The sequence below is a fragment of the Odocoileus virginianus genome, chromosome 9, assembly GCF_023699985.2.
Source record: "Odocoileus virginianus isolate 20LAN1187 ecotype Illinois chromosome 9, Ovbor_1.2, whole genome shotgun sequence".
NCBI classification, from domain to species: domain Eukaryota; kingdom Metazoa; phylum Chordata; class Mammalia; order Artiodactyla; family Cervidae; genus Odocoileus; species Odocoileus virginianus.
Genome location: NC_069682.1, coordinates 49,795,063 through 49,812,462, shown reverse-complemented (window position 1 = coordinate 49,812,462; position 17,400 = coordinate 49,795,063). Strand labels below are relative to the sequence as shown.

At 60.3% G+C, this 17,400-nt stretch overlaps 2 protein-coding genes across 9 annotated transcripts; one reads left to right on the top strand and one right to left on the bottom strand.

The window, feature by feature from the left end:
* The first annotated feature begins 2,940 nt into the window (after nt 1-2,940).
* TCEA2 (transcription elongation factor A2) lies at nt 2,941-10,344 on the top strand. 3 transcript variants are annotated; one of them, XM_070472387.1, is made up of 11 exons: nt 3,067-3,171; nt 3,695-3,852; nt 5,915-5,977; nt 6,287-6,392; nt 7,114-7,204; nt 8,229-8,359; nt 8,561-8,617; nt 8,955-9,109; nt 9,180-9,326; nt 9,893-9,964; nt 10,148-10,344. In XM_070472387.1, the coding sequence occupies exons 3-11, from the start codon at nt 5,924-5,926 to the stop codon at nt 10,154-10,156; spliced, it is 822 nt and encodes a 273-aa protein (XP_070328488.1). In that variant the 5' UTR covers nt 3,067-3,171; nt 3,695-3,852; nt 5,915-5,923; the 3' UTR covers nt 10,157-10,344. The 3 variants fall into 3 exon arrangements, with proteins under 3 accessions (XP_020731074.1, XP_020731072.2, XP_070328488.1); XM_020875415.2 differs by lacking the exon at nt 3,695-3,852 and having other exon boundaries at nt 2,941-3,171; nt 9,183-9,326; XM_020875413.2 differs by lacking the exon at nt 3,695-3,852 and having other exon boundaries at nt 2,943-3,171.
* An 829-nt stretch (nt 10,345-11,173) lies between these two features.
* On the bottom strand, nt 11,174-17,378 carry RGS19 (regulator of G protein signaling 19). Of its 6 annotated transcripts, none has more exons than XM_070472388.1 (7): nt 17,294-17,378; nt 16,710-16,847; nt 14,057-14,163; nt 13,730-13,851; nt 12,363-12,437; nt 12,044-12,284; nt 11,174-11,970 (listed from the first exon to the last, which is right to left on the bottom strand). In XM_070472388.1, exons 3-7 carry the CDS (start codon nt 14,084-14,086, stop codon nt 11,779-11,781), a joined length of 660 nt encoding a protein of 219 aa, XP_070328489.1. In that variant the 5' UTR covers nt 14,087-14,163; nt 16,710-16,847; nt 17,294-17,378; the 3' UTR covers nt 11,174-11,778. The 6 variants fall into 6 exon arrangements, with proteins under 6 accessions (XP_070328489.1, XP_070328492.1, XP_070328491.1 ...); XM_070472391.1 differs by lacking the exon at nt 17,294-17,378 and adding an exon at nt 15,258-15,728 and having other exon boundaries at nt 16,710-17,262; XM_070472390.1 differs by lacking the exon at nt 16,710-16,847 and having other exon boundaries at nt 17,294-17,376.
* Nucleotides 17,379-17,400: the final 22 nt, after the last annotated feature.

Here is a 17,400-nt window from a genome sequence, read left to right as displayed (position 1 = left end):
ATGCTGAGCTCAGCCATGGCTTCTGACAAACCTGGAAAACAGGGGAGAGAGTGTCAACCCATATGGTCAGCATACAGCAAAGCACTGCAGATGTATGTCTGACAAACAGCTTCTGGTCCCTAACACTAGAGTCACAAGGAGAGGATCAAGAAAGGCCTCTCAGAAGCATCGCCTGTGCTGTCAAGAAGGGTTCATGCCAGACAGCAACTCAACCTTAGCAGAGGCACCAGTTGGGGCAGGGTTTGGGCCATCACTGTTAGGGAGCCAGCCTCGAGGCCAGACACCATCTGATTTCTCCCCAGGACAAACCAGGATAAAGTGCTAGGGATTAAGCAAAATGGCTGTTTGAGGAGGCCTTACAAATAGCTGTGAAAAGAAGAGAAGCAAAAAGCAAAGGAGAAAAGAAAAGATATACCCATTTGAATGCAGAGTCCCAAAGAATAGCAAGGAGAGATAAGAAAGCCTTCCTCAGTGATCAGTGCAAAGAAATAGAGGAAGACAATAGAATGGGAAAGACTAGAGATCTCTTCAAGAAAATTAGAGATACCAAGGGAACATTTCATGCAAAGATGGGCACAATAAAGGACAGAAATGGTATGGACCTAACAGAAGCAGCAGATGTTAAGAGGTGGCAAGAATACACAGAAGAAGTATACAAAAAAGATCTTCACAACCCAGATAATCACGATGGTATGATCACTCACCTAGACCCAGACATCCTGGAATGTGAAGTCAAGTGGGCCTTAGGAAGCATCACTACGAACAAAGCCAGCTGTGGTGATGGAATTCCAGTTGAGCTATCTCAAATCCTAAAAGATGATGCTGTGAAAGTGCTGCACTCAATATGCCAGCAAATTTGGTAAACTCAGCAGGGGCCACATGACTGGAAAAGGTCAGTTTTCATTCCAATCCCAAAAAAAGGCAATGCCAAAGAATGCTCAAGTTTAGTTCAGTTCAGTTCAGTCGCTCAGTCGTGTCTGACTCTTTGCGACCCCAGGAACCACAGCATGCCAGGCCTCCTTGTCCATCACCAACTCCCAGAGTTTACCCAAACTCATGTCCATTGAGTCGGTGATGCCATCCAACCCTCTCATCCTCTGTCGTCCCCTTCTCCTCCCACCCCCAATTTTTCCCAGCATTAGGGTCTTTTCAGATGAGTCAGTTCTTCACATCAAGTGGCCAAAGTATTGGAGTTTCAGCTTCAACATCAAAAATGCTCAAACTACTGCACAATTGCACTCATCTCACATTCTACTAAAGTAATGCTCAAAATTCTCCAAGCCAGGCTTCACCAGTACGTGAACCGTGAACTTTCAGATGTTCAAGCTGGATTTAGAAAAGGTAGAGAACCAGAGATCAAATTGCCAACATCCGTTGGATCATCAAAAAAGCAAGAGAGTTCCAGAAAACATCTATTTCTGCATTATTGACTATGCCAAAGCCTTTGACTGTGTGGATCACAACAAACTGTGGAAAATTCTTCAAGAGATGGGAATACCAGACCACCTGACCTGCCTCTTGAGAAATCTGTATGCAGGTCAGGAAGCAACAGTTAGAACTGGACATGGAACAACAGACTGGTTCCAAATAGGGAAAGGAGTATGTCAAGGCTGTATATTGTCACCCTGCTTATTTAACTTATATGCAGAGTGCATCATGAGAAATGCTGGGCTGGATGAAACACAAGCTGTAATGAAGATTGCTGGGAGAAATATCAATAACCTCAGATATGCAGATGACACTGCCCTTATGGCAGAAAGTGAAGAACTAAAGAGCCTCTTGATGAAAGTGAAAGAGGAGTGTGAAAAAGTTGGCTTAAAACTCAACATTCAGGAAACGTAAGATCATGGCATCTGGTTCCATCACTTCATGGCAAATAGATGGGGAACCAGTGAGAGACTTTATTTTTTTGGGCTCCCAAATCATTGCAGATGGTAGCTGCAGCCATGAAATTAAAAGACGCTTGCTCCTTGAAAGAAAAGTTAGGACCAACCTAGACAGCATATTAAAAAGCAGAGACATTACTTTGCCAACAAAGGTCCGTCTAGTCAAAGCTATGGTTTTTCTGGTAGTGATGTGTGGATGTGAGAGTTGGACTATAAAGAAAGCTGAGCACTGAAGAATTGATGCTTTTGAACTGTGTTGAGAGTCCCTTGACTGCAAGGAGATCAAACCAGTCAATCCTAAAGGAAATCAGTCCTGAATATTCATTGGAAGGACTGATGCTGAAACTGAAATTCCAATACTTTGGCCACCCGATGTGAAGAATTGACTCACTTGAAAAGACCCTGATGCTGGGAAAGATTGAAGGCAGGAGAAGGGGACGACAGAGGATGAGATGGTTGGATGGCATCACCGACTCAATGGACATGAGTTTGAGTAAACTCCGGGAGTTGGTGATGGACAGGGAGGCTGCCGTGCTGCAGTCCATTGGGTCGCAAAGAGTCGGACAGGACTGAGCGACTGAACTGATTGACTGAGGCCTCCAGGGTTCTCGAGACCACAATTCTAGCCAGAGCGCTCAGGGGGTCCACGCAGGACTGGGATCGGGCAGTGGGCCCTGGACTGAAGAAGGTGGCGAAGGAGGGCTCAAGGGGTGGGGAGGGGACCGACCCCAGCGTGCCTTAGTGGCTTCTTGCAGTCGGACCCGGGTCGCCCCCGCGCGGTGTCTGAAGGAAAGTGCAGCGTTCGGAGATGCGGCCCTTAGGCACGGCCGGGTCCCGCGCTGCCGCAGCGCCCTCAGCCGACTAACCGGCCAGCGCGTGTGCTAGTGAGACTGAGTCCTCCTGTCCCGCAGGCCTCGGGTGGCGGCCTGCGTCAAAACTACACTTCCCTGGATGCCTTGCGCGCCTACCTGGCTCCTGGGAGTTGTGGTCGGGAGCGGGGCGGGCTCGCGCAGGGTGCGCGGGAGCGGGAACTACATGTCCCAAGATGCAGCGGGGCGTCGCGGGGGCCGGGGGTTTGAACGGAGGGTCTCCCGCCCGTGGCGGGGCTGCGTCTACTGCGGAGGGTGCGGGAGGCTGCGGCGGCCGTGGCCGGGGTCCGGGCCGGGAGGCTGAGGCTGGCACGGCGGGCGCTGGGGGCGCTGCCCCCGAGGCGATGATGGGCAAGGAGGAGGAGATAGCGCGGATCGCCCGGAGGCTGGACAAGATGGTGACCAAGAAGAGCGCGGTGAGGGGCGCGGGCCGTCAGGACCCCGGGACCCCCGCCCCGCCGAGCCCCCGCCGAGCCTGCCGAGGCCCCGTCAGGGTCGCGGTGACCATTCGAAGGGCAGGACGAGGCTCCGCCCTGGCAGAGACTCTCAGGACGCGGGGAGACCCCCGCCAGAGGCCGAGACCCCCATTCTGGGCCAGCCCTACCCTTCACCTCGCACCCACGGCAGAGGCCGCGATCCGACCTGGACCTTGTCCCGGGAACCACCCGCTTTGGACTCAGACCCCAACTGTCAGGCTGAGACCCCGCAGGCCTGGGATTCGCCCGCTTCCACCCCTCACTCCAGACCCCCTCGGGAGGCCGGGCTGGTGGAGACCCTCCTCGGCCCCGCCCCTCCAGGCCTCGCTGAAGTCCGGGCCTGTACAGCCCTGACTGGCCGCCTGCCGCCTTGGCCTTCCCTCCCCATCCTGGGCATCCTCGCAGTCCCCCAGAACTCCCCGCCAAGGCCCACCCCGACTCAGAGCCCTCTGTCCCACCTTAGGTCTCCCACATCCTTTCTCCGCCTTCAAGAGTTTGGAATGTGAGATTGGACCCCTTGTTCCCTGGAGCTGTGGCGCCTCCCCTGCCTCTGCCTGGTCTGGGGCTGCGGTGGCCCCGACGTCTCATTTCTCCAGCCAGCCTGCCAGAGGGCTTTCTTGGGTGGGAAGGCCTTTTCTTTCCTTGTCTGTTCAGTCGCCCAAGAACCAGGTTGCCCTAATAAATTCTTTCCCTTCCATAGCCATGGCTCAGCCAGCAGCTCCTGGGGAGTGGGTAAATGCGTAGGCACCTCTGGAAAGAGCCCTAGGAGGCCCTGAGCCTGCCCTGGGAATCACGGGGCAGCGGACTCCAGCCGGCCATGCTCGCTGTGGGGCTGGTCCTCCCTTGTCCCTAGGCCAGTGAACCTTTGGGAAAAACTGAGCCGGGACTCAGGGCAGCTAGCAGATGGGCCTCCAGTTCCAGGCCCCTCTCAGTTTTGGGCCTAGGTGACCTGCCTATGGTCACAGGAAGCATCTTTGGTGGGTGGTACCTGCCTCTAGGGGTGGAGGGGGTCCTGCTGCTCCTAGAGAGGCTCAATAAACAAAACCTGCTCTCTCCCCAGGCTCAGCTCTTGGGGTGGGCAAGTGGTGGTGGGAGTTGTGGGGGAGGTTCACCTCGGGGCTTAAGATGCCTGCCCAACCACCCCAGGGCTGTGTGCCTTCACTGGTGGTTTGGGGCTGGCTTTTGGGCCGAGCATGGTTGAGTCGGTCTTTGGACAGGTTTCTCCACCCAGGCTGTGAAGGGGGCTGGTTCCCATGCTATCATTCATCCATCAAGCAACGACACTGCCTCATCCCCAAACCCTGCACAATGTTCTCACCCCTGGGAGGTGGTGGGCAGCCCAGAGCAGGGATGTGGGAACATCTATGGATGTTTCCAGAGATGCCAAGAGAAAAAAGTTGCTTTCCCCAGAGGAGACAAAACAAATGCCCCCCAGGTCGGGGCAGAGATGGGTCATGGGACCCATGGAGGACTGGGTGGGGCCAGGCAGGACTAGAGGAGGGGACACCTAGGTGGTGCACCGCGTGGATGGCAGTCCAGGGGAATATGAGGAAGGGGGACAGATGTGGACTGGGAAGGGCGTGAGGAGGTTTGAGGCACCATGGACTGGTGAGTGAGAGCCAGCAGAGACTTCTGGTGGGTCCTAGTGCCTTCAAGGCCCTTTGCGGAGCAGGGAGTCACAACTGGGAATCCTGTTTTATGCCTCCCTGGTCTGGAGGCATCAGCAAGCTGGTCTCTTGCAGCCTGGGGCTCCATTTTGGGGAAGACGATTGCTGAGTTGCACTGTGCCCTTGTCTCTGGTGACCATTTGTCCCCTGTGAGGAGCTTATCATGGGGCTGGACTCTGCAGGGGTGATGAGGGGGAGGCTGCAGCCTGAGCAGAAATGCCATCCAGACTGGGGAGGCACAGGCTGTGCCCCTCCCACAGCTAGGCTGCGCCCTTCCCACAGCTAGGCTGCCTTGGGTGGCTGCCTCCCCCACGTCCTCAGAGAGACACACACACGTGAAACCTCACTGGTGGCTTGCCTGAGGCTTCTGTGGAGGAAGGCAAAGCCCAGAGCGGGTGGGGTGGTGCAAGGCCTCCCCCTCACTACAGAGCTCTACAAGGAGATGGGGGCAGGTGTGTGGCTGGTGGTGGAAGCAGCAGGGCCAGAGGTCCTGAAGGGCCCCAGGGAGCTGTCTGCCGTGGCGTCATGTGGCTTATGTGTGTGTGCCTGGAGGAAGCAGACGTGGGCGAGAGTGCTGGTCAGAGAAGGGAGACAGGGCTCTGTTGGCCCAGGCGAGGTGACACGGCTGGAGGGAGTGAGTAGGGTGTGGGGATTCATGTGAGGAGAGCAGAGTGCCCTGAGGTCTTAGCCTCGGCAAGGGGCGCTGAGGAGAGGCTGCCAGAGTTACGTTGGTAGGGGACATGGGACCAGGCAGGAGTGGGCACTTCTCAGGGCTGTGTTTCTTCCTGATGTGGCGCCCCTGCCAGGGAGGGCTGTGGCCCTTTCCCCTGTTGGCCCTGTGGTGGTGGGTGCAAAGCCGCTTCCCTTATTGTGCCTGCGTTCCCGGGGTATCTGACCCAGGTGGATCTCCAAATTGTCACTGCCTGTGTTTGTTCCCCCAACCCTCATGTGTAGGATGAGGTGGGCTCGCCCACCAAGAGCTGAGAGTCATTTATGTGGGTCCTCCCTTCTTCCAGGAGGGAGCCATGGACCTGCTGCGGGAGCTGAAGGCCATGCCTGTCACACTGCATCTGCTGCAGGTAGGGCCCCGTGAGCCCCCCAGCTCCCAGCATCTAGCAGGGTTTCCTGCCCCCGCCCTGCCCTTGGTTGGCATGAATCCTTGCCCCTGAGGAAATGGTCCCTGCCTTTCTCTGTTGCTTCATGAGATAGGAATGGGCATTCAAGAGAAACCAACGGTGTCTCTCACTGAGGCTTGTGCAGATGGAACGGTCACCCTCAGGAAGGGCGCCCCCTCCCCTCACTGGTCCCCAGCCTTGCCCTGTGGGAGTCACCGTGGGTCTGTGGGGAGGGTTTGCCCGCTGCCCCCAGCCTGGCCACTTGCCTTGCAGTCCACCCGTGTTGGCATGTCCGTCAATGCCCTGCGGAAGCAGAGCTCGGACGAGGAGGTCGTCACACTAGCCAAGTCCCTCATCAAGTCCTGGAAGAAGCTCCTGGGTATGGGTCAAGCAGCCTGGGCTGAGTTCGGGGGCAAGGGGCACCCAAGACTCTGGCCCCTCGCTGGATAGCACTGGGTAGGGTGCTGGCTGTGCTGTCCTGGAGCAGGGAGTGACCAATCTAGGAAGCACCAGGAGGAGAGGGGCTCCATGAGGAGGGAGGGGAGAGGTGGAGGGGGGCTGCTCTAAGCCCTGGAGGGGGACCTGACAGATCTGGGGGAGCTCACATGGGAAAGTGTCAGGGCAGCCAGGGGGCAGCGCCGGACCTAAGGGAGGAGAGCTTGGAGGGGAGGTGGAGGAGGAACAGGTAGGAAGGACATGGGGTTAAGAGGAGGAGGATGGGGAGTGGTCTGCAGCCACTCAGAGGAAGTGGGGCTGTGGGGTGACAGGGATGCCACCACTGGACCCCGAGGTGCCCCTCCCTTCCCAGCTCCTCCTGGGCTCTGTCCAAACCCTCAGAAAAGAGAGCTGCATGTCCTGGGCTCCATCTCTGGGGTCTGTCACTCTGCGGAGAGTTGCTGTACTCAGGAGGCCTTTCCAGGATCTTCCTTGGCTGGGGAGAGAGGACTCTGGTCGTTAGCAGGAAGCTGGGGTTGGAGGCAGGGTCCGAGGGCTGGGGCTGTGCCTTGGTGGTGGTCTGCCCCCCTCCCTCGCTGGCCCTGCACTGCCCTCTTGGTCTGCCTTCTCCCGGCCAGCCCTTCCTTCTTTCTTGGCACCTGTAGATGCTTCAGACGCCAAAGCCAGGGAGCGGAGAAGGGGCGGGTCTCTGCCCACATCATCCTCCAAGGAGGCCTCCGAGGCCCAGGACCCCAGGTAGCGCTTCCAGAAGGCACATGCCTCCCCTTCATGGCCCCGCTTTCTCGGCAGACCAAGGTGCTGAGTTCTGGGAGCCCTGGGGTGGGGGAGCTGAGGTCCCCAAAACACATTGGTCCTTCCTGCTTCTTGGAAGGGACTCTCCCTGGGGTTAGCCTCTTGCTGCACACTGACCCCCTAGAGACTCCTCTGGGTCTTTTCAGACCCCAGCATCTGAGGGGAGGCTGAGTCTGCCTGGCTGCACACGGCTGACACACACCCTGAGCAGGCCTGGGGGAGCCTGCTGCTCTCATCCCCAGCTCCAGGCCCAGTCCAGGGGTGGTTCTCACTGGCCAGTTCTGGATATCCCCCTTGGCCTGGTGTCTGTTGATGCCAGTCCCTCCTTCCCTGGGGATGCCCCAGCCTGTGGTGTGATGCAGGTTCTGGAGCCATGAGGCCTCTCTGCCACCCTGGTGATGGCTGTGGCTGAGAGGCAGCTGTGCTCTTGACCTCACTGGGCAGCAGTGGCCAAGGGCCAGGAAAAGCTGACCCTGAATCCATGGCATGGCCTTGTCGAGACATGGGCTTATCTGCCCACCTGCATGTGTTGTTTTTCCTCCAGGAAGCTGCCTGCTTCCACTGACTTCCATGGAGATCATGGGGTCACGAGATGTAAGGGTGTGAGAGGAGGGCTGGCTGGATACAGGGGGTACCCAGACCTGCGAGGGGTAGGGCTGCCTGTGTATTGGTACCAGGTCTTGGATGACCCCTAGACCCACCTGGCAGTCTGCATTGGGCACTGTGGCCCCATGTTACAGGCCTCCCTGAGGCAGAGACCCCATCTGGGATTGTGCCCCATCCAGTGAGCCTCACTGCCTCTGGCTGGACTGCATGGACACGCTGGAGCTGACTGCAGATGGGCAGGGTTGTGGGCTGCTGTCACAGTGGAGCAGATGAAGTCTGGGGGCATCGTGACTGTGACGTTGGCTTTTCTGGGGACCACATCTCATGGGGGTGCATGTGGCCCGAGCGGGCCTTTCTCCAGCCACAAGAGGCCAGAGCTGCCCAGGACACCCTCGACACCAAGGATCACCACGTTTCCCCCGGTGCCAGTCACCTGTGACGCTGTGCGAACCAAGTGTCGTGAGATGCTGACTGCTGCCCTGCAGACAGACCGTGAGTGCTTGGGTTGGGGCCATGCAGCAGACCTCAGGGTCCTGGCTCCTGACACACATTACATTCCCAGGCCTGGGCCCTGCCTGCCTGCAGAGGCCTGAATCCAACTGGTTGCTGTTGCCCTTGGGGGCGGGGATCCCACACAGGTTGAGGCGTGGGGGGTGGAGCTGGCAGGCAATTGACCAGGGCTCCTTCTTACAGATGACCATGTGGCCATTGGTGCAGACTGCGAGTGCCTGGCGGGTCAGATCGAAGAATATATCCTTTGTATGGGGGCTGGGCGCTGGGTGGGCTGAAGTTTCTGGGGGTTGCAGGGTTAAGGCCCAGTTCCCTTGGCGGCCACTGTGTGGTCCCCTGGACAGGGAGTTGGGCAGTCGGGGGCCCTCCTAGACCCTATGGGGTCCGACCGCGCCTGCAGTGGACTTGGGTCCCAGACCCTGCGCCTGCAGTTGGGCCTCAGCCAGGAATATGTCAGTGTCTGGAACCCGTGTTGCTGGCTTTTCTGACACAGTCCCCACAGAATGGCCCTCACTATCCCAGGGATGGGTTGGAGGGCAGGGCATTGGCCTTGGCACAGGTCCTTAAATGCCCGCACGTATCTTCCGGGACGTGGGAAACACAGACATGAAGTACAAGAACCGCGTGCGGAGCCGCCTCTCCAACCTCAAGGATGCCAAGAACCCTGGCCTGCGGCGCAATGTGCTGTGTGGCGCCATCACACCCCAGCAGATCGCTGTCATGACCTCAGAGGTGAGCCTACCAGGGGCGCAGGGGGCTGCCCCTGGGGGGCCGCAGGCTAAGCATGTGCCCCTTGCCCTAGGAGATGGCTAGCGATGAGCTGAAGGAGATCCGCAAGGCCATGACCAAGGAGGCCATCCGCGAGCACCAGATGGCGCGCACAGGTGGCACACAGACGGACCTGTTTACCTGCGGCAAGTGCAGAAAGAAGAACTGCACCTACACACAGGTAAGCGCTGGCCGCCTCTGGGGCCCCACCCTGCCCTTCCTCTGACAGCTGGGTCCCACTTGCGTGGCCGTACGTGGGGTGCGCTGTGTGAGAGATGCTGAGGTTTGGGTCTGACTTTAGCCTCCGATGGGGCTGGAAGTTGCTGTCACCCTTGGGGCCTCCTCCTTGCCGAGGTCCCCAGTAAGCAGCCTTTGGTGGTGGGTATAGTGTGCTCTGGGTCACTAAAGTTGGGGGGGGGCCTGGCCCAACTGGCAGGAGGATGGGTGCCTGGTAGTGGCAGTGGGAATACACTGAGTCATGGAGGTAGACACTGATGGGGCCCCAAGAGATGTCAGGGGGCCCTGTAAGCAGAAAGCAGTTGGGGTGGCCCCAAGGTTGGGATTGCTGGGTAGGCTCAGCCCAGGTCATCCAGGAGGGCCAAGGTGTCATGAGGCCAGTCCTGCCTGAGGATGTAGCGGGTGCTCCCCAGGTTGTGACTCCAGGGAAGTCCAGCTCCCAGGGGCCTCAAGCTGCCAGTGACTGAGGCCCTGGGGCTGGGTACCCCGCCATCACGGCCCTTCCGACAGGTGCAGACCCGCAGCTCTGATGAGCCCATGACCACCTTCGTTGTCTGCAACGAGTGTGGGAACCGCTGGAAGGTAGGGGTGAGCCCAGGCCGTCCTGTTTTTGGAGGTGGTGGTCTGAAGTGTGAAATTGGGGATGGCCATGCCAGCCAGGCTCTCGGGAGCTGTGACGGTGGTGGATGGAGACCCCAGCCCTGCCTCCTGCCCTCTGGGGTCCTGCAGGCCACATGGCGGCTGCCTCTTGTCTGTTTCTTACAGTTCTGCTGAGCCCTTGTGCACGTGTGCCTGCAGCCTTGGGCCGTGGCCTCTGCTGGCCAGTGCCCTTTCCCCATCCTCTGCCGACAGATACAGACACAGCTTCTTGGAAACCTGCCCTCAGAAGGCAGCACACCCTGCCCCCTGTCCTACCTGCAGCGCACCTTTCCCCTCAAATCATTAAATGTTTCTTTTTGCCACTGTTTTGTCCCTAGCCATTGGTCCTGGTGGGCCATGCACAAGCTTGGGCTTCAAGCTGGGTCCCCATCCCCTCACTTCTGGTCTGTCATCCCATCCCCCCACTGCTGTGGGAACAGGCCATCTTCCTGGGACCAGGTGACACAGGCTTGACCCAGTGGGACAACCCTGGAGCGAAGAGCCAGTGTGTGCCCATGGGGGGCAGGGCTGGGCATGCATAACATGAATGTCTGGAGGGAGGGGCCTTGGGTACACAGAGGACCCAGGGTCTCATGACCTCTCCAGGTACTGCAGCTCAGGGTCCAGGGATCATGCAGGGAGGTGAAATCTGGGCCCACAGCTGTGCCTGCCTACAACCCTTCAGGATGTCCCTACCCCACTGCTCGTGGAGGCAGTGTGAATGGGGGTGGACCCCTGATGAGGGTCCTGGGCCCCAGTGCAGCTCTGAATTGCTTTACCAACTGGTAATTCAGGGATCAGAGTGGCAAGCCTGTGCCTTGTGGGGCCTCTGACACAGTATAGGTGCCACTGCCTGGCACCCAGGTTCTCAGAGAGGTCACCGTGTCAGTGTCCTGCCCCAGCTTGCCCAGCCTCTGGAGACAGTCTTTGATACCTGCCAGGGACCCTGCCTGCCGAGGACCTGGCCAGTGCCTCTTGTTGTGTTGCCAGCTTTGATGGTAAGGTGCCTTGGGGGCTGCACTTACCTGATCACAGGCCCTCAAACGGGGAGGGCTGAGCACCTGGTCCCTGCACTGGGCAGGGCTCCGCCCCTGCTGGGGGTCCCAGACAACTCCTCATCCTCTCAGAGAGGAAAGACTTTTGCTTTAAAAATATCTTCAATAATAAGATTCTATTTTGGGAGTAAGAGGAGCGGAGTTAAATATGAAAACATTTTCTTTTTTGATAAGACACACAGTGCCATGTTTCCTGGTTTAAACTCAATGATCATATAAAAGAGAAATCAGGTCCTGCTGCCTTGAGCCTTGTTCTGAGGTCCTCAGTCTGATCCCAGGGTACAGACGGCTCCAGGCAGAGGTCTCCTTGTGTTATAGATCTAAACAGAAGGTCTGCTCTCCACGAAAGGGTTTCCCAGGGACCCTGTGAGGTTTGTGGCTCCAGGATGCTTCCAGGGAAGGTACCTCCTTTCCCCACGTGGGAACCCCAGCAGGAGGGCTCCGTGGCCAGAGGCAGGGGATGGTTGATTCAAGAAAGGTCGCCTGGGCTCAGAGGCACTCACACCTGCCTCTCAGCCGGACCCTGGGACACTGCATCCCCCGGGTGGGGAAGGGGCCTCTGGCACTGCACCTGGCACTCTTGCCTGGGACCACACCAGAGTGCTGGGCCTGGTGGGTGTGCCTGACACCTGCTGAAGCGCTCTCATGAAAGGAGTCTCTGCCGCGGGAGGCGTCCCACATCTGGGCGGCCACATGGGCAGCCTAGGCCTCGCTGGAGGACTGGGAGGCTCCCTGGAGCAGCAGGGCGCGGTAGGCGGGGGAGCTGAGGAAGCGGGGGTAGGAGTCTCGGTGCATCAGTGTGTAAATCTGCAGCTGTGCGTCATCGAACGTGTGCGCCGACGGCTCCTGCATCTTCTTGTTGATGCCCTCCCGCACCCGGGAGTCCAGGCTCACCTGCGGGACAGGGGCCACGGTCAGGGGCGCGGAGGCGCCCCGGCCCTCCCACCCCGGGCCCGGCGCGGCGCACCTCCTTGGGGGACAGGATGGACACGTAGTCCTCGTAGATGAGCCGGGCCTTCTCGTCCACGACATGTTGGTTGGCCTCGGCCTTGAGCTCCTCGCAGGCTAGCCAGAAGAGCATGTTCTCCTCGCTGTACTCCGTGCGCAGGAACTCCCGGAATACACTGCGGCCCGCGGGGCTGTGCATCAGCTTGTCGAAGGACTGCGCCCAGCTTCGCACCTCTTCTGGGGTCGGCGTCGGCGTGGCGCTGCGGGGGGCATCCGGGCATCAGCTGGCCGCATCAGGCTCCGCCCCCTCCCGCGCAGAGCCCCAGGGCCAGACTCACCAGACTTCGCAGCTGGGAAGGGGCTGCAGCCTGCTCTCCCGCGAGGCTCGCCAGGCCCGCCGCCGCTCTTCGTTCCTGCGGGCAGAGGGGACGGTGGCACTGTCCTCCAGGCACACGTATGCATGCAGGACACTCTGCACACAGGTGTTAGTACGGGCAGGAGGCCTCGGGGCTCTCAACACACAGGTGAACCTGTTGCAGGTGGGTCTGCTGCTTTCCCAGCCTTTGGTCCTGCGTTGGGACCGTCTTCTTGCCTTCGGGGCTTCACAGGCCCCAGGTGTCAGCCTCCCTCCCTCCCTGGCCTGACCTAGACCCTTGCTGCTTTTTTCTGCAAACCCCACTGATGTGGTGAAGGCCCAGCCCGTGTGTCTGACCCCTGACTCTCCCCAGGGGATCTGCTTCCCTCCTTAGCTCCAAGCACAGCATCAGTGATGGCTTCCAAGTCCACACCTCCAGCCAGACCTCTCACCAGGATCACTGACACGGCTAAGGACATCTCAGACTCAGGGTTTGGACAGAACTCAGTTCCCTCCTTACCCCCACCTTTCAGATGCCAAACTCCTCTCCTGGTCCCTACAGGCAAAGGCTAAGTGGGTCCTAACAGTTCATGGCCTCCCATCTCTAACCCCAGGCAGTTTCTCTGTTTCAGGCCTGGGCTCAGGTCTCAGTTGTTGGCTGGTCAGCTGATCCCCACTTGGGTCCCCTCAGCGCTGTCCACTCAACAGCCAAAGACTGAAAATCTGCAAAGGGCCATATGCCTCTGCAAGGCACAAAAACCCCAAGAGGTTCCCTAGGTGCCTAGAAACTAGTTCACCCCTGGAGGCTCCATGCCTGCCCCCACCCAGGGACTGTCCCAGGGCCAAGTCTCTGCTCAAAGCACCTCCACCTGACGGTCTGTAGGACCTGCTTTTGTCTTGTTCTGTTTTAGTCCCCAGGGCTAGTCTGGGCCAGCTTACAGAGACAGACAGACAGACAAGACAGACACCGCACCTCCCCCCCTCCCCCCCCCAGCTTACAGCAGAGACGCAAACACACATGCACGCCAGGTGCCTACATGTTACAGTAGACACACACACACACCCCCCAGCTTAGAGTAGAAACACACAGCTAGCTTATAGTAGATACATACACACACACACGCATGCACGCCAGGTGCCTGCATGTGGATACCACCTGCACTGACCACTGGTCACCAAGCCCCTGTGCTTGGTGCTGTGGGTGCTAAGTGCTGTGGGTGGCAGGGGTACCCTACTTGGAGGTGATGCCTCAAAAGCCTCCTAAGGGCTAAGGAGCAGGGTCCTGGATCCTAGGTCTGCTCAGCGCCCCCTCCCCACCAGGCACATGAAGCATTCCCCAGGCCCACATACCAAGAGCAACTGCAACAGCAGCACCAGCACAAACAGCAGGGGTTTCGCCTGGGGGGAGCCGGGGGGGCCGCATCATGACTGGACATCGAGGGGGGCTGGTCCGCCTCCTCTGGCCCTGTTTGCTGGGGGAAGACAGGGCTGCCTCAGCCTCCAGGCAGAGCCCATGGTTACCACCCGCTTTCCAGCCCCAACTGCCCACTAGAGGCCATGCTCGCTCCCAGGGCTATGACGCTTGTGGCCTCCCAGATGTCCAAGAGTCTCTGAACTCTTAGTCATGCCCTAGCCCCCACCCCCCAAGGGACAGAGGCCAGGGTGGAGGCAGCCCACCTGCTTCTCAGCCTCAGGTGGGGTGGGCATGGATGGGTGGAGGAAGTTGCCAGGGCTCCGCGGTGCCTGTTCCAGGACACCTGTTCCTGTCACCACAGCCTGGGGGTCTGAGAAGAGAGGCCGGGGTTCTCACTGAGAACCTGACACCTGCCCTGGCCTGCACCCCGCCAGGCATTCTGAGTCTCTGCCTACCTGCCTCCCTGGCCCCCCACCCCCACAGGCTCTCCCCGGCCTCCCACCTCCAGACTACTCTGCCCAGGCCCAACCCCCACTCTAGTCTACACCACAGTTGTGAGGGGATGGGGATCAGGAAGGAGGGGACCCCAGACAAGATCTCCACAGGAGGTTCTGGGACACCCCCATCTGCTTGCTCCCTGGGAAGCCGGAAGCAGGGGTTCCTCTTTCTTGGTTTCCGGCTCCTGGCCCCTCCCAGGGGGCTGCAGGCCCCCAGAGTCTGAGGCTTTCAGGGGTGATGATAGACATTTGGAACCTCCATCCCAGCTCCCTCCATCCCAGGTTTTCCAGGGGATGGGTGGTGGGAGGTGGGGAGGCTGCTTCCCACCAGGAGTTCGGAAGGGCTGCTGGGCCTTGGAGGACCCCCCGCCTGCTCCCAGGGACTCTGCAGAGGGAGCAGACCAGGCCTGTGGCACGGAGCCCTGGAGTAGGACTTGGGGTTGAGGCAGGACGTCCTAAGGGTGCAGGCAGTGCAGCAGGAACGGGTGAGGAGGGCTGAGAGTCACCAGGCACCGCCGCCTTCTCAGCCAGGACGCTGGCTCCGCACCCAACCTTCGCTCCCGCACCCAACCTTCGACTGGCACCTCCGGGTCTCCCAGCCTCCCTTCCCCTCCCCATCCCCAGGCTGCGGAAACCGCTGCGGCCCCAGGCCTTGACGCAGGCAGGCGGTGGCGCGTTTTGCTCCCGGGCTGGTAGGAGCCGCGGGGTCCCTTCCGCTCGGAGCGGCATCGGGGCGCACCTTCCCCTTCCGCAGTGCGGGCGTGCGAGGGGTGCCCAGTCCCACCCGGATGAGCGGCCCCTGTTGGGAACGCGGCGACCAAGGCGCGGGGCGGCCAATCAGGCTCCAGGAGGCAGTTTCGAACGCCTTCCCACCTGCCCTCACCCCACCCCCACCTCGGCCCAGGTGAGGCATCCCGCCCCCTCCCCCGGGGCCAGGGGCGGCCCCTGGCGCGTCTGGGGCGCGGACCTTCTGAAACCCCGCCGCGAGAGGCTCACGACTTGGTTTCACTTTATTTTCTCATTAAATGAACATTCTCTCTGCTGCCCCCCATTCCTCAGCTTTGGCCTTTCAGTGCCTGTTTGGTTCAGTTGGCCTCTTGGGGTCTGCGATGGCAGGAGAGGAAAACGATGTTGCAGGACGGGCCCCAGGGCGGCCACAGGCTGGGCATCCCCGGCGTCCCGTCTCCTGGCCAGGTGCTGGTGCCCAGAGGTGACAGCCCGAGACATGCACGCTGAAGGCACCAGAGTCTGAGCATGTAGAGGCCCCTGCCCTGACCCAGATCTGGAGGCCAGGTGTAGGGGCCCATGGGGTCTTGGCCTTTGGCCGCCTGCCTGGCTTCCCCTGGATCAGGGGAAGGTGGACCATCAAGCTTCCAGCAAACAGACAAGATGGGGAAACAGCAGCCCCACAGCTTGCCTTCCCGCAGGGGTCAAGTTTCTAGGGAAAGGAAGGGGTGTGGCAACCTCTGAGGTCTGGTAGCTGTACCCCAGTCAGGCTGTGACTTCCCCAGGCAGAGCGGCTCTTCCTCCTCTGCATCTCCACCCACTGTGAGTGGGGGCAGGGCCCCAATTCCCCCCCACCGCCCCCTAGCTCCCTGAAGATTAAACTCCCTAGCCTGCCTTCTCCAAATCATCCCTGAACTGGAGGAGGGGACCTGCCTGAGAGTGCAGCGCCCAGGTGCTGGGGGCCGAGTTTGTGGCAGAGAGTGGGAGAGGCCGCCCCTCTGCCCTGGTTGTAGGCCCTGGACCTTGTCGCCCACCCCTGGACCTGGCTCCCTGCACCATCCCCAGGTCGGCTGGGACCACTTATGCCTCTGGGGCACCTGCTCTCTCTCCTGGTGGGGGTACAGGATCAGATTCAGGGTTCCTGCTCCTCATCCGGGCATGTGGAAGGGGGCTCCTTCCCCTTCCCCAGCCCCATCCAGTCTTTGGCCCCTAGATCTGGGATGGGAGAAGCTGGACGGGCAGTAAGTCTGGCCTCTGGGGACAGAGGTTCCCTCGGGAACAGCTGCTGCTCTGCTCCACAGAAGGAAAAAGAACGTCCCCGAGCCCGCCCAGTCCAAAAAAAGAATAAGAAAATGTGACAATCCCAGGGAAAAATGCCATAACCTTTGTGAGGGGGGTTGCCAGAGGGGATCCATTCTCCTCTCATCCTCCTCAGCACCTTTCCTGTCTGCTTCGCCCCCGCCCCTCCACCACTGGGCTGGTAGGGAAGTCCCAGCCTAGCGGCTCCAAAGCAGGCCAATCTTCCTAGCCCTGGTGACCCTCGCCCCAGCCCACCTCTGCAATGGCAGGGGCAACCCACTTTTCTCTCTCCCTGTCTCAGCTAATAGGGTCTGGCCTGGGGAAGTCTGCCCCTTTCTCCGGCCTCTGACGCCCCCACCCTACCCTCAAGGAACTCGCCACGCGCCCCACTCACCAGCGACCCAAAGGCGAGGTGGGGGCGGGAGGGGCCAGGTCGTTCTGGGCCCCACCCTGGCTGCCGAAGGGGCGTGCACTGCAGCAGCAGGACTCAAGTCAGACGGCAGGAGGTCCTCCTGCGCGTTCTGGAGCGAGGCTGGCGCCAGAAGCCCCCGATCAGCTCGGGCCGGGGGCGCAGCGCCTCCCCTCCGACTGGCGGGGATGAGTGGCTGCCAGATCCAGCGGGGTGGGGGCGGGGGCAGTACGGGTGTCCCGCCTCGGCCCCTCCCCACCAGGCTGAAGGGGGGACGGGAGACGCGGAAACCTGGGTTCTTCCGGCCCCCCCCCCCCCACTTTGAGCAATCACTTCCCCAGGCTTTGAGCTGCAGAAAAAGGGGAACCCGCTTGCTACGCCCCCTCCCCCACGCGCGGGGACGGAATCCAGTCCCGCCGCGGCCCAGGGTCCACGTGGACCCCGCGGCGGGAGTCCTTGGGTCGCGGATCTGGACGCCGGTTTCCGAAGCTCCCGCCCCGCACAGCCCACGGGCCCCGGGCCGGAGAGGCAGGGCCGCCGTCCTGGGCGCCGCGCGCGCGCGCACTCACCGGCCGCGCTCCCGAGCCGCTCGCGCCTCAGCCGCCGGCCCGCGCGCTCCGAGGTCCGGCCGGATCGTCGGGGAGCGGGCGCAGGCTGCAGTGCGCAGGCGCCTCGG

What these genes read in the sequence shown, in the direction of transcription:
- TCEA2 (XM_020875413.2), top strand. Translation starts at nt 3,100, where the DNA reads ATGATGGGCAAGGAGGAGGAGATAGCGCGGATCGCCCGGAGGCTGGAC. An exon ending in TGCTGCCCTGCAGACAGACC is followed by an intron (nt 8,360 to 8,560) that starts GTGAGTGCTTGG and finishes TCCTTCTTACAG; the next exon opens with ATGACCATGTGGCCATTGGT. An exon ending in GGCGGGTCAGATCGAAGAAT is followed by an intron (nt 8,618 to 8,954) that starts ATATCCTTTGTA and finishes AAATGCCCGCAC; the next exon opens with GTATCTTCCGGGACGTGGGA.
- RGS19 (XM_070472388.1), bottom strand. Translation starts at nt 14,086, where the DNA reads ATGCCCACCCCACCTGAGGCTGAGAAGCAG. An exon ending in CACCTGAGGCTGAGAAGCAG is followed by an intron (nt 13,852 to 14,056) that starts GTGGGCTGCCTC and finishes GTCTTCCCCCAG; the next exon opens with CAAACAGGGCCAGAGGAGGC. An exon ending in CTTCCCAGCTGCGAAGTCTG is followed by an intron (nt 12,285 to 12,362) that starts GTGAGTCTGGCC and finishes TGCCCCCCGCAG; the next exon opens with CGCCACGCCGACGCCGACCC.